The sequence below is a fragment of the Sebastes fasciatus genome, chromosome 17, assembly GCF_043250625.1.
Source record: "Sebastes fasciatus isolate fSebFas1 chromosome 17, fSebFas1.pri, whole genome shotgun sequence".
NCBI lineage: Eukaryota > Metazoa > Chordata > Actinopteri > Perciformes > Sebastidae > Sebastes > Sebastes fasciatus.
The window spans coordinates 20,082,334-20,097,037 of record NC_133811.1 but is presented as its reverse complement, the minus strand read 5'-3'; the positions used below and the strand labels follow the sequence as shown (position 1 = coordinate 20,097,037).

The 14,704-nt window shown below is 37.6% G+C and overlaps 1 protein-coding gene across 8 annotated transcripts in view; it reads left to right on the top strand.

The window, feature by feature from the left end:
* csmd3b (CUB and Sushi multiple domains 3b) overlaps positions 1–14,704 on the top strand; it is a 408,609-nt gene that overhangs the window by 235,860 nt on the left and 158,045 nt on the right. For 6 of the 8 annotated variants that reach the window (XM_074614488.1, XM_074614493.1, XM_074614491.1 and 3 more), the window contains one exon: positions 11,680–11,757. The exons of the other annotated variants lie outside the window; for them this stretch is intronic. In XM_074614488.1, the coding sequence (XP_074470589.1) occupies positions 11,680–11,757 (78 nt within the window). The remainder of the gene's footprint in view (positions 1–11,679; positions 11,758–14,704) is intronic. 8 annotated transcript variants of the gene reach the window in all.

The window sequence follows — 14,704 nt, the reverse complement described above, 5'->3', positions numbered from 1 at the left end:
GAACAAACAGCAATATCCATCTGAGAATAACTAATAGTATAATATATGTTCCTTATTTCATGGGCTCTTTTGGGATTTATACATTGTTATTACATACTTTAAAAAAATAAATAAATAAACAAAGCATTCAAATAGTAATTGGGAGGTTGAATACCATGGCAACGGTCAAAGCATCCGGGCCAGCTCTAGCTCATCCAATAACCTGCCAAGTATTTTTTTTTAAAGTGCCTGCCCTTTTCCAAACAGTCTCCAATGACGCATTATCAAATTGTTCTGTGTAACAAACCATCTGGCGGGTCAGGTTAACAAATAGTAGCAATCGTGACATTTCCCTTGGTAGTCATAGAGGAGGCACTAGTGGTGGGTGGTTGATATCAAAGTGACATAGAAAGCAATGACAGTGGTGAGACATAACAGATCAAATAGTTTAAACATCACTCAGCCAGGATGATCATTTGTTGACAACAGTTCCCAGTAAAGTCATTGGATAATAACTGAGGTGGATCCCTAATGAGATGATCAAATTAGACGGATAATTGTCTTCCTGCTTGAACCTTTAAAAGCTAAAAGCTTCATTACTGTAATTATCGTTTGAGATCTAAAGCCATTTAGAAGCCACTGAAACAACAAATCAGATTGAATGCTTTATGGCACAAGTTTGATCTTTATTATATGCATGCCATCATGGGGTCAGATCTATGTCATAATGAATAAATGCACACAAAAGGATTTGCAAATGCATTTCAGGATTTATATATAAATTACTCTCCACAAAAATATTTTTCAATGTGCACAAATATATTTAAATATATGTATTTAAAGAATTTGCAATTTTAATCAAACACATTTGGATGTTGTTACATTTATATACAAACTTAAATACATATATTTGTGGATTTCTATTACATATATTTAATACATTTATATACAATGATAACTATTTTTTGTGTGTATTGAAAAATAGTTTTATAGAGAGAGTCATTTATATTTAAATCTTGGAATACATTTTAAATCCTGTGTGCATTCATTCATTATGACACTGATTTGACTCAATGCACCATTTCTACAGATCAAATTTTGATAATGGACAGCTGGTCGCTTGAGTTACATCAGCTTGTGGACAGGTTGGGGAAACCGCATTGTGGTAAAAGACTGAGTGATGCTCAAAGTTCCCTTCAGCAAAGTGCTGATGCCCAGCTGTTGCATTGCCATGTGTAGTGACTGTGGTAGATCAAGCCAGCTTCCAGATGTGACTGGGTGCGTAACAGTATGGTCTCACCCCCCAGCAAATACACCCTTAGGCTGCAGCTGGAAATGGGAACGTGTTCTCAGTCATCTTGCCTGTTAAATAAAAAAGGAACATGAACAGCTCTCCCCTAAAGCTAGAAAACCAGTGATTCATGTTGCCAAACGACCACAAAGGCCACAGGAATAATATATGAGAAGACAATTTTACAGTGAATTTACCCTTTAAAAAGGTCAACTTCTATCAGTTTCAGGGTCATCAATTTTTCAAGAAAAACATTCTCACTATGTAATTATTTATATCAAGAACTGGGGGGAGGAGCCATAGCCAGCCATTGAGTCACACATACTCAGCTATTCAGCCACCTGTAAGCTACGGTTCATTCAGGTAACTGATATGAAAGTTGTTGGAAATCCATGTAATCGCGATAAATTGATTAAACCCTTTGCTAAACCCTTCTTCCGAAACAGTAATTCATCATAGCTTTGCAACCGTAAATAGGTGCGGCAGTTATGTCATGCTATAGAGCCCTTTTCTGTTAGTAAACATGATGACATATTTCTGCAGGTGGAGGCAGGATAATTCTTTGAAAATGTTAGCTAACGCTGGCCCGCAAGTTGTTTTGGCCTGTTTTTTTAACAATGGCTGGAGAATTTAAGACAGACTTATGTAAAAAATTGTATTGGGCAAAGGTAAATTCTAACATTATGATGATGTGTTCAAATGTAATCTTGTAAAATGTAGATTTTGGCGAGAAACTAGAATAAATCCAGTTGTTTGAAGGAGATGTTTTCACAGCAATATAAAATAGATATTAGAGAAGGAATTATGACTTGTTTAACTTCCTAACACTCGCTGTAAGCATCTAATAATATATCGTTAGAACTACTAATGCCAAAATTTTATTTATCAATAAAAATACAAATTGTATCTCCTATCATTTGTATTTGTGTGTTTTATGCAAATAACAACAACAGATGACTATAACAAAGTGAAAGGAACATTTCAATTTAAAAACAACATTTGAAAGACAAAAATGATCTGTATCGGTCGATATGGCTCATCAACAATCTGCGGTAGGTATCTGCAGCAAAAAAGAGTGATAGGGGCATCTCTACAAGTTATATTTGCCCCCTTTTTTTCCTCATGTGTTTTCATGAATCTCTCATGCAACATTTTCATCACAGTATCATTTAGTTTTACTCAATTTTACTCCTGATGAAACGCAGCCATTCGGTTAGCCAGACAGCTATGCAGTTTTTCAGCTGGAGCCTATTGAAACAAATTGCAGTGCATACCATCACGCATTAAAAACCAGCTATATTCTTACAGTGTAATTGTCATTCACAAAGTCATCCAGTCAATCTACTGGTCAATCAGAATTTTTCTACAGTTTCACTTACTGTAAGTAGCTCGGTTAACAGTGTCAGGTAAAAGCTTAGAGGATCTAGTCAGTCAGCCATTTGGGTCTGGCAGTCCGCCAGTTAGCAGGTCAGTCAGCCAGCCATCTTGTCAATTGAATGGTTGCCAGTGTTTCCATTTACTGTACGAATTTTAGTCTGAACACTGAGAAATAATGTCTGGCTCTTATTAATGAGCATTAACATTACAGAAAGTGGAGGTTGAGGGAGCGGATAAAAAGTAAGGATGAAGAGATCCTGGCAATGCCTCAAAGTCAGGATGTCTCAGTTTACCAGAAAACACGATGATTAAAAGCACCAAATGAACCTCACTAGAATCTCCATGTCTAAATCTGTTAAACAGACTTAAGAAAAAGGTGTGATCAGTATTTGAAGCAAACGGGGAGGAGGGGGAGAATTAAACATGGCTGAAAGGATATGATTCAGAGAAATATACCGGGTCATCAGAGGATCCTTTTCACTGCATCATTGCTACATTATTATTCTCTCTCAAACAGCAGAGGTTGTTTTTGTAATGCATAATTTCAACGATGTTTTAAAACTGTGTAGTGCTGGTTTTAGACAAATTACTGAACATTTTAAGTGGAATTTTGTGCTATTATAATGCATTCAAGATAAAGGTTGTTACAGACCTTGTACTCTGGTATTGTAGGTGAATGATGGCCTTGTCTTTTACATGTATTTACACACCCCAAATGCTGTGTCAATGTAGCCGTCTTTCATCAGTTTCACTATATGTGCAAAGCTGGAACAATTAATATTAATACTATAAAAAGTGCAAATTGGCCTCTTACATATAAACCATGTTTAAGTTGATGTCCGTAATGATTTTAACTAATAATATCTATACCCATTTGTGTGGTGATCACAAAACACTTAAACCCATTTCACACTTTGCTAATGTTGATTGGTTTGACATGTCTGCACCTCTTCTAATTCATGCTGAAAGCAAGCTAGTGCCCTGGGGGTTGTCCTCCAGCATTTTCACATCATATTTTATATTTTCATACATTGAAATTTAGCATAAATGCAGGAGTATGACTCTGTGCTAGCAGGTGCGTTTTCAAGGTTTTGCAAAGGCAGATTCCAATCAGCTAATTAAATCGCAGGCTTCCACACAACCTTCCATAACAATTTCCCTGTGTTTGCTCTGCACCTATCACCACTGGATGTTATATATTTCAGCTTTTAAGTGATGCAAATATTGTAAGCATCAAATACTCACCCCCTGTTGGCTCAAACAGTAACTTTTAAAAGTATGCAGTGCCATTCAGTGTTCTTCAGACAGAACAGCAACCTTGAGCAACCAAAGCTTGAATTCATGCCTGTCATCATGTTGGGAAAAAAAAGCTGAAAAACATCCATTGAAATTTCTAAAACCACACCTAAAGCACACTGGCCTCATGCAGTTACTGAGTTTGTGGTTAAAAAAACAAACGCAACATATTTTTGCTTATTTTGCTGACAAATGTTACTTCAGCTGCTCAATAATAGGCAGCCGAGTGGTCCAGAGATAGCTGTTGGTGGCACCTTAATTTCAAACAATAAGCAACAAAAAGGGGGATGCCATGGTACAGCCTGTAAAAGACCTCAGCTGGGTTAGGATGGTCCAATCAAATATATTGCTGTTGTATTCCTTTTTATTACAGTAATAAGGCTGTATTGTTATGGTAAGACACAGAGGACTGTCTTGTGTTCAGCGCACAGGAAAAATGTTTTGGAAATCATTCAGGTGTTTTTTTTTAAACTGTAATTAGGGCTGTCAAAGTTAACGCGATAATGCGTAGCGCAAATTTGTTTTAATGCTACAATTTTTTTAACGCAACTTTTGGTTGTAGCCAGCACAGTTTTAAAGCTAGTAAAGATACTGGTATCATATGAAACTAGAAAACCTAAGAAATCTACTGGTACCAACCATGTCATACTAGCTTGTTGCGAAGGAGGCTAAATAACGATATAATACAAATTTTTGCGAGGAAAAACTGGCCATTTTCAAAGGGGTCCCTTGACCTCTGACTTCAACATATGCAAATGAAAATTGGTTCTACGAGTCTCCCCTTTACAGACATGCCATTTTTATTATAATCCCATGCAGTTTGGGGCAAGTCGTAGTCAAGTCAGCACACTGACACACTGACAGCTGTTGTTGCCTGTTGGGCTTCAGCTTGGCTTGTTATGATTTGAGCATATTTTTTATGCTAAAGGCAGTACCTGTGAGGGTTTCTGGACAATATTTGTCATTGTTTTGTGTTGTTTATTGAGTTCCAATAATAAATACAGGCATACATTTGCATAAAGCAAGCATTATTGTCCACTCCCATGTTGATAAGAGTATTAAATACTTGACAAATCTCCCTTTAAGGTACATTTTAAACAGATAAAAAATGTGTGATTAATTTGCGATTAGTCGAGATTAACTATTTTAATCGATTGACAGCCCTAACTGTAACTAACTAGGAAGATGAAACATGATGTCCCCATGACAGAATGGAGGGAACGGTCGGACTGACTGCTCTCACTGACCTTCAGTCGTCACCTCGAAATCAATAGGCTCTTTCAGCAATGTGAAGAAAGCATTTTTTCTCCAACATCAGCATAATGAAAATGTCACACCGATCGTCTCATTCCTGTATTTCAGTAGCATCTTGACCCTGACCCTAACCTGTGACTATTTTAACAATGGCCCCTGCACAGGAAATAGGAACAATGCAATACCTTTTATGCAAATGTGAGTTTAACTCTAAATCACTTCTAATTCGATGTAAAGACTTCACCTACTGTAGTCATTCATTTGGTATTCTGTGATGCTGTTTCCTTGCTCAGAAAGTGTTTTGCAATAATTACTATGCACCGCAGGCACACAAATGCTTGAAGTCTGTTTACATACTGGAAACCTTTCATTTTTATCATTGAAAGATAAGATAAAGACACAGAAGTCCTTCTAGATCAGGGGTCCACTGGCTTCCTTTCCTCTGTAATTTACAATTGTTTACTCATTCTTTGGGGCTCTGTGTTCAGTTCTTTCTCTGCCGATTCTGTCTGAATATAACAGGGAAATACAATCTTCAGTATGGATTGGGTTTAGCAAATACTGAGAGTTACATTGATTTGATATTCTGTCAACACTCTTTTCCCCGCATGGCACTCTGCTCTAATGCCCAACCCTACACCCTCAACACCTGTGGATGTGCGGACTGTGTCGCTGTGTGTGCCTGTATGTGTGTCAGTGTGCTTAGAGTATACATACAGTGTATATATATATATATATATATATATATATATACAGTATGTGTCCTTGGACATATGTGTGTCTATCTGTGTTCCTGTCCACATACATAATTGTGTGCTAACGTATCTGTATGTGTGAACTCACTCTCGCCACTGCTGGCGAGTCTCCTGCTCTCTATACACTTCTGTGCATTTACAAGTGGGTGTTTCTGTATGTATTTGCGTCTACTTTAAGATGATGAATCTATCAATATGTGTGCTTCTCTGTATACGCAATGAGTATGTGCAGCTGTGTGTGTTTGTTTGCATCTAAGTGCACGTGCGTGTGCCAGTTTGTCTTGTGTCTATGCGTGTGTCAGGTGTGAGCAATCTGTTTCCTTCCCTGCGGCACAACCTACCAATCACATCCCTCCATCATCTCTCCTCGTTACGTATTCATGAGTTTCTGTGTCTGCAGGGCGGTGATTGGCTCTTAATGAACAACTGACGGCATTATCAGTCAGCCAATGCTATGGCAACAAAATAAGTCAGTCAGTACAAAAGAAACACCAGTCAACCACTGGTACGGGGACATTATTCAACTGGAGCAGCGAGACAGTATACCCCTCAGGGAGGCTGACATATTGGATATTGTCGACTGCATGGTACCTTTGATATGACTCTCGCAATGCCTCAAACCTGCTCATGATCAAGTGCACACATCTTGGAATGCTCTGAATAATTACAGCCAAGAAAACAACAGTGCATTTAACACATGTGGAATATACTATTTAGTTTTTCATGTAAATAAATCCCCAAGTCCTTTTCCTTTGTCAGCTTCAGCTTAAGAACCATTAGTCAAACTAAGTTCAGATACACTGTAGGCCTCAGGGGGGTTCATATATGAGCTCATCAATCTATGAACTACCCCTTTATCATCTTTTATGTTATTTTGGAGCTTACATTTTGCCAGTAGTGGCTTTCTCCTTTTTTTCTGCTGTTGCTATATCAAAAAGAGCAGCGAATGTACTCGGTTGTATTAATGCAACCAGTTTGCATAGACACAATCTGGTGATATGATATGATTGCTGGTCTGTAGTTACAAAATGTCTCATCAGATGTGGAGTGTTCCCACCCACTGATTGCACTCACTAATAGCTTACTGTATATTAAAACTGTGATTAACCCAATGTAGGCCGAGGCATGTATTTAGCATCGTAGCCTACACACAGTTACTCATATTTCTATCACGACCTTCTGACTAGTTCAAATAACATTTGAGCCAGCTAGTCCAGCTAGAGTCTTTTATATATACATATTAAACTGTGACAGAAAATGCACCATTAAAGGTGCTAAAATCAATATATTCAGAGCATTAATATAGCAGCAATCAACTATTTGCTATTTAAAGATATGGTGGAGTAATGGCATCCTGAGCAGAGAATGAAGTCCCTCTGTGTGTGTTGTAATCCGAGCTTCTGGTTTTATTTTTTTTTATTTTTTCAGAAGTTATTTACTAGATTTCACGTCACTTAAATAAATAGTTTGTTATTTTAGGACATGCCATTCTCATATCTCTCTGTTAAATGTGAAGCTGCAGCCAGCAGCCGGTTAGCTTAGCTTAGCATAAAGACTGTAAACAGGAGGAAACAACTAGCCTAGCTCTGTCCTTTTGCTGGACTTCCGTCTCATCTAACTCTCTCTAGCAGACGTCAAACTATTGCTTTAAAAGTCTCTACTTCTTATAAGCATTAGCTGGTAGTTCAACACCTCTTGCAGGAAGTGCATGGACTGTTTCATTTGACTGATTAGTAGTTGTCAACTACATCAAATCTTTACCGCCTCTTTGACTTAAACAGCCAGTCTGAACTACTCAAAACCTTTCTTTAGCGTGGACCTGTCCAGACCAATCACAGTTAATAGTTTAACCCCCCTATTCAGCAATTACAGTATTAGCAGTATATAAACAGTTAATAAATGGTTTATAACACTATCATGTAGTTGCACCCAAGTATAAGGACATTTTAGGTGTTGTTTTAGGAGCTGTTTAGATGCTAGAGAGGGGGAGTTGCTCATTTCCGCCTGTTTACCATGGGAATGTGACTGTTCAATTTTGGAAATAAGACAGATACGTCTGTGTTTGGAGCCGAGTTTCTAAACCCTTCCATGATATTTTAGTGATCTAGATCACCTTACCATAGACGGCAGTAAATATTTGCTTTCCCATGTGGGTACACTAAAACTCCAGCGAGGGGGCATCTAGCCCAAAAGCTGGTGAGTTCAATTAAAGTGCATGATGCCTGTCTGCTCGCATCACCTCCTTAGAGAGAATATCTCACTGCTCAACACTAGCACTCTTAAGAAATGTGAAATCCAGATGGCATTGTGGTTAACAGGCAAGTATGACTAAAATAAGTGAGTCACTGAGCTTCATCCTGCCTTGGGTAACAGAGTAGGTGTATTTTTTGGTAATACATTTTGAGAGAGAATATATTTAGTTTTGGTTTGAAAGTACAGTATTAAGCCTACATCAGACTCAAGGAGATGCTTTTTGTAAAAAACATATGGATCAGTGTGTATTTTATCAAAGTGTTTAATGTCTGTTCTCTTTCTGTTATACCTTAGTTCAGTTTTTTATTTTTTCCGTCGCTAGTTAAATATAGTTTTGTTAAATATGGAGTATTTTACTTCATAAATATGGTTTACTTAAATGCATCTGCCCTTCCATCTGTTGTTTGCAGTAGAGCTGCTGCTTGTAGGCTAGAATATTAACATGTGCATATTTAACTTTGATGCATATTCACACAGGACAGGTTTTATGATGCATATTAACGGGGGCTTGATACAGTGAACGAATTTGCACAGACAAATCTGACTTTTAACAATTTTTTGGCCCAGATTCCCCGATTTGGCTGCCTAAGAGGGGAGAAATACATTTCAAACCTGATTATAAGACTTTGATCTAGATCAGAGCTTCCCCTTGTTGTCAAAAATAACAAGTCTGTTGATGAATGTTCTTAATTTCTGACACTTGGGACATTTTCAAATACGAGTTTAATCTGAAGGCAGCCATACAATTACATAATGAATTGTTTGTCACCACTTTATGTTGTGCTATACTATTTGTTTTTCATGTGTACAAATAAAATCTATACCACCCAATGTTAGAGGGACTAAAAAATGTTTTCTTTATCCATCCAAAATTGTTGTCATGTGAGCAATGCAGTGGAACGGGAAATATATTCACTCCACTTTTGTCTTAGTTTATTGTGAAGTATAGTTTTTAAATACAGCTGTAGTTGTTCCAATTGTTTGTGAAACGACCTGAAAACATTAGAATAAGCCGGGGACGTATGAATCTCTGCTATTATATATTATAAATGAAATGCAGTGAAAGGCACTTCTTATGTGAGAGGAAGTATCAGATATCAAGCGTGCTCCCCCTCATTTTGAATAACTATGACACCAGTGTCAGGAATAGTACATTTTATTCTTTGTGTAGGTGGATTGCTGTGAAGTTAGTTAAAGTGTTTTTGCATTTGGTTTATTTGTGTGCTGCGCTTCGAGGCAGACGTAAACTGCTGTGATACATGAGTTGCTTGGAGCGAACTCATTAATGGAGAATTTATGACAGACTTTTTTTTAAAGGTGTAAGGGAAATTCATATGTGTTCATGATTAGTTTAACTTATTTATGAAGAATTGCATTGTCATTCGTCTTCTTGAAAGAGAGTATACGTTTAGTGAAGACGTCATCACAAATGTGGACATCATTATACTGCTTCAAAATACATCAAGGCCTAGAGCTAATGCGCTTTCAAACCAAACTCTATTAAGTTTTGAAATAAATCACCGTGTTCTTGTGATCTGCAGGTATCACAGTAGACCTTTTAAAGCACAGAACCTTGTGAGTTTTTATTTACAGCGATAAAAGGACATGAATTCTCATCCCCTCGCCTCACACAAAGGGACATTCTGAGCTGAACCACAATAAAAAGCGAGATAAATCGCACCACAAAGTTTAGCTTTTGTTTTGACTTACACTGCCTGCGGTTAGATGAAAACCTGTATATTCCGATGTGTTGTTTGTTGTCAAGTGTGTTACATGAGGTATTTTTGTCATATGAGAAAAAGTGATAATGTCTAGGAGTTGTTTAATTAACGAGGGATCACTTGCAGTTAATTTATGAAAGAAGATTGTGTTAGCACTTTTAAAAGGCTGTCTAATGTAAGCAAATGTAAGTGTAATGTGCATTCACTGTCACAATTTAGTACACGTTTGTCAACAGCATTTGTGATACATGTGCATGTTCAACAGGCACGACTTAAAGGAATACTTCACCGACCAAAATGACAACTTCTATATCAATTACTCACCTCGAGTTACCTTAAATTCTTGAGGAAAAGTTAGTTTTTCTCGTATGCCTCCTCGGCGAATGAAAAAATCAAAAGACGAAGAACAGTCTTGATGAATTGAAGTAAATTGGGACTGCGTTTAACAACATAAAAACTATATCCAAACGTCCATTTACACACTCTCAAACAACTTGTGCAGTATAATCCAAGTCTCGCCCCTTGTCAAATTATCATGCTGGTAAGTTAACACAATAATACACGAATGGAGCTAATGTTCAGCCACTTTCCATTAGATTAATCGTTAGCACATTAATAGATTTGGTATAATGTCAACATGGTAAGTAGAGTACCACTAATATGCGCATGTATGTCGCAACATTAGGATAATTGTTGGCATAAAATACATATGATGTAATTTTAGCATGTCAAATATAATGTAAATGATGAATGTGCACATATGGAGCCTCTGTATAACATTAGGATAATTGTAGCGCATTAACTCATCTGCCATTTGTCACCACTCAATGGATTAGTCAGGTCATTATGACAACAGCGTGTGTCAGCCACTCTATCAGACATTCATTAAACTGATTTGTCACTGTTCTTTGTCATGGAGGACAAGATATATTTGTGTTTATGATTTCATTATTTATGTCGGTAATGTATTCATTTATTTTGACAGGGGTAGAGCAGAAAAAAATCTAATCTGGAGGGAGTCAAATTGAGATTACCCCAGGGTGTTTTGTTTTTGTTATTATTGCACGGTTTCAAATACAGCTCTCGCCCACTCACTTTGTCTTCCATAGTGCCTCTCTTAACCATACATGCTGAGCTTCAGTAACATTCAGGCACAACCCTGCTAACCCTTTAATGAAATGATGTCCCCCATGTAAGAAAACAGAGGTCCTGCTGACAAGAACTCCTCCGTCAGTTTGCCTCCTCTTGTCTTTGATTCACGCTGATTAAAGGAACCATTTATTTTCTAACGTACCATTATCTGAATGCTTTGATTACAGAGCTGCATCATTGTCATTTTGATTAAAGCTGCAATTTCCTTTACCAGCTTTTGTTTAGAATATGATGGGGCTTCCAGCAAAAACACCTCGACATCTAAATATATGTGTTTGAGTGGCAGCGAGAGAGAAATGTTAAGCTTTTCATGAACAAAAACCCAGAATGGTGCTATTGTTGAGATCCTACTTTCTTTCCTCTGTCTGCTTCTGTCTTTCTCTCTGGCCCCTCTCGCTATCTGTTTCCACCATTTTAAGATATACTTTGCCTTTGTAACTTTCTTTTCTCTTCTCTCTCTCAGCATTGTGAGGGAGAAGAATCTGCCTTTTATTTCATTTTTTTTTTAAATTCCTTCGCTAGGTCTCATTTTTTTTTCCACTTTATCCAATCTGTTGTCTGATTTTTTCTTCTCTTTTCTGTATTCTGTTCTCCTCCGCAGTGAAGCGATCAGTAGATTTTAAATCGCGGGGCGTTAAATTGTTCCCTGGCAAAGACTCCAGCAACAAGTTTTCAATATGTGAGTTCACATCTTAATGTCACTATGGCTAATGAACTAACGTGTGATGGCTTGGTTTGGCCTGAACTGGTTTTGTTTTTTAGTTTTGGTTTTGCCTTTTTATTTTTGTAAATTTTGTCTCTTAAAAGGGCTGTCAGTTTCAACACTTTGTGCCTCTCTTTATTGACACTGTTACTTTGTAGACATCAAACACAAACTGTGATAAAATCTGTTAAAATTAGACTTTTTTTTTCGTACAGAAATGTGTTGAATACGCCACAGCCTTTATAAGAGAGCATGCTTTTGCGTTCTGCTTGACTGCTGTGTGTTTTTGTTGTTTGATGTTTTGTGTATGTATTTTTGTCATGGTGTCTTGGTTTATGGATGCTTCTTCATGGCTTGCTTTGATATATTTAATCACGGCTTGTTCTGATAAGCTGGTTTGTTTTGGATTGCTTTGGGCTTGTTCAGGGGATGTGAATCAGCTGTTGTAATATTGTTTACCGCCCCCTCCTGCCTCTTCTCCTTTATTTCCTTCATCCCTCTCTTCTCTTTCCTCTTCTGATCACACACCTAAACTATATTTGTGTAGACCTTTTATAGACAAGTCACATGAGGGCATCAAAGCAATTATTGAATTTATAACAACATCCCTCTGCCGTAGAGGCCAATGGTAAAATTATACCATTGGAACTAATATTTCTCTCCAATTATCCACGTCTACATGTGAGTATAACCCCTCACAGATAGCTGCAAATTAAAGCACAATTTTGGATTTATTATTCCAATATTTATACACAATACTTAAAATCCACGGATCCACCCTTAATAAGTATTCCCCATTAGTTAACTGCTCTTCTTTTGGAACTACCACAATTTCCTCCAGCTTTGTGAAGTTGTAAGACATGGAATCTAACTCGTTAATAAGACAGCCTGAAGAAAAATGATCAAGGTTAAGGGTGCTAATGGTTCATAAGTCATTTGACGCACCGTAATGCAAAAGTGGTCACACGAGTATTATTCCATTTCGTTCAAAGCCTTTTCGACACTCTGACATTGAGAGAACATGTACAAAAAGCAAGAAAAATCTCCATGATCAGTCCTTTTTTTTCTTTTTTACCAAAGTCCCACTTATTAAGCTGTCAGTACGCACATAAACCTCACATATTTTAGAGTTATCTTACATCCATTTCCCTCTTTATTTCTTTCTCACTTCTTTATGCCTTTGTTATACGTCTTCTACTCTGTCCTTGTCTATATTACACACACATGTACATGCACATACCCTCACACATTATACTCATACTCATAATGGTGATGATATGTATGTATGTTAATGTTTCCCATCTAGTTTAATCACAAGCAACACAGTACAAACATCAATTAAACAGACATTTGCACACCCAAAGGTTCACACTGTACATAAATATTGAACATGCACATATTTGCACATACGTGTCGATGCAAGGACATACGCTCATACATGCTAAAACACAAAAAGTAGACCTTGCTCGTCCATGTCTGTAATTGGTTTGCATGCTTGCTAATGATGTTTTTTTTTTAGCAACATTTCTGATTTATTTGCTTGTTTTCCCTCATTTCCTCGTCCACTTTGTGTTTATGTATGAATAAATACTGTATGAGCTGAGCTAAGCACAGCACAGAGACACGGCACATCCCAGATTCATCAGGTTTGCTGACAGGTTGGGGAGTCATGGTTGAGGTTTGATTCTACAGCTGTGAATTTGTATGTTAATTAGTCTGGCTCCGATTGGTTCAGATGTTAATTTGCTCTGCTCTGACTGGTTTAACTCTCCAGTGAAGCACAAAACCTGTGTGCGCCTATGTACATATTTATGTTTCTCTACATGGGTTTTTGTGTATGTGCATGTATGCAAATGTGTGTAAGTATGTGACTTTTGTTTTTGTGTGTGTGTGTGTGCGCACAGTACTGATACTGTAACCAGTCCCTCTGTTATGGTGTTAATAGTCCAGATGGTCAAATTAGCCGCTCCAACAAAGCAACAAACTATCCACTCTACACACACACACACCAACCACCTGCTGGGTTTGTTGATCGGACTAAACATGTACATGCATGTTAGTGGAATAGCCCGAACAGGCTGGAGGGAAATAGAAATGGGCAGTGTTAACACTCGGCCTGTGTTCGTTACACCTAATTGAGATCTCTGGCATCTGCATTTTTGTTTAAGATAAGATACATTTTTACTTGTTATGCAACTAGTGCCAGAACAATACATGAAAAATACTAAAACAATACTAAAACAGCATACTTAGGGCATACTTTTTTAGCTTTTATTTCAAAACGGTAAATAACTTAAGGCCATTTACACACCAGGGGCACTTTTTTTCGTGCGATTAATTTACAGGTCAATATATTTTTTTCAAAACTGATGTTTTTGTCATGAATACTTTCACACACAACACGAATATTACACGGCAAAAAAGCAACAAGGTCAATTTCAACCAATCACGTTGTGCGGAAGGGGTTAAGTTGCGCCTGTGTTTATGAAACAACAACTCAGAGGCTCCGTAGTCTAAAACAGGACGGTAAACTTGCAGATGTATAAGAAGACCTGGATATGGTGCTGCTGCTCTTCCATCCAAATTTGTTCCATTGGCCACTGCAGCAGTATTGCAGCAAAAAATCCCTCTGCGGCCCTTCTCTTGATCCTCCTTGAAACTCCTTGATCTTAGAAAAGGGATTTAAACATCTGCGAGGTCATCATAATTTAAAGTTTATGGGCCGAGAAGGAGCTTACGGGAGGGGCCAGCGGGAGAAACACTACTGCACATACTCAGTGGGCCGCATACCCCGGAAGTAAACCCGCAAGCTAGAAAACTTCTTAGCCTTAGGCACAAGACGAGCAATTCTCATTGGAATGAATAGGCACTATCTCGGGGCTCGGTATCCAGTTCTTATTATAAATCCATGGGTAAACTATAT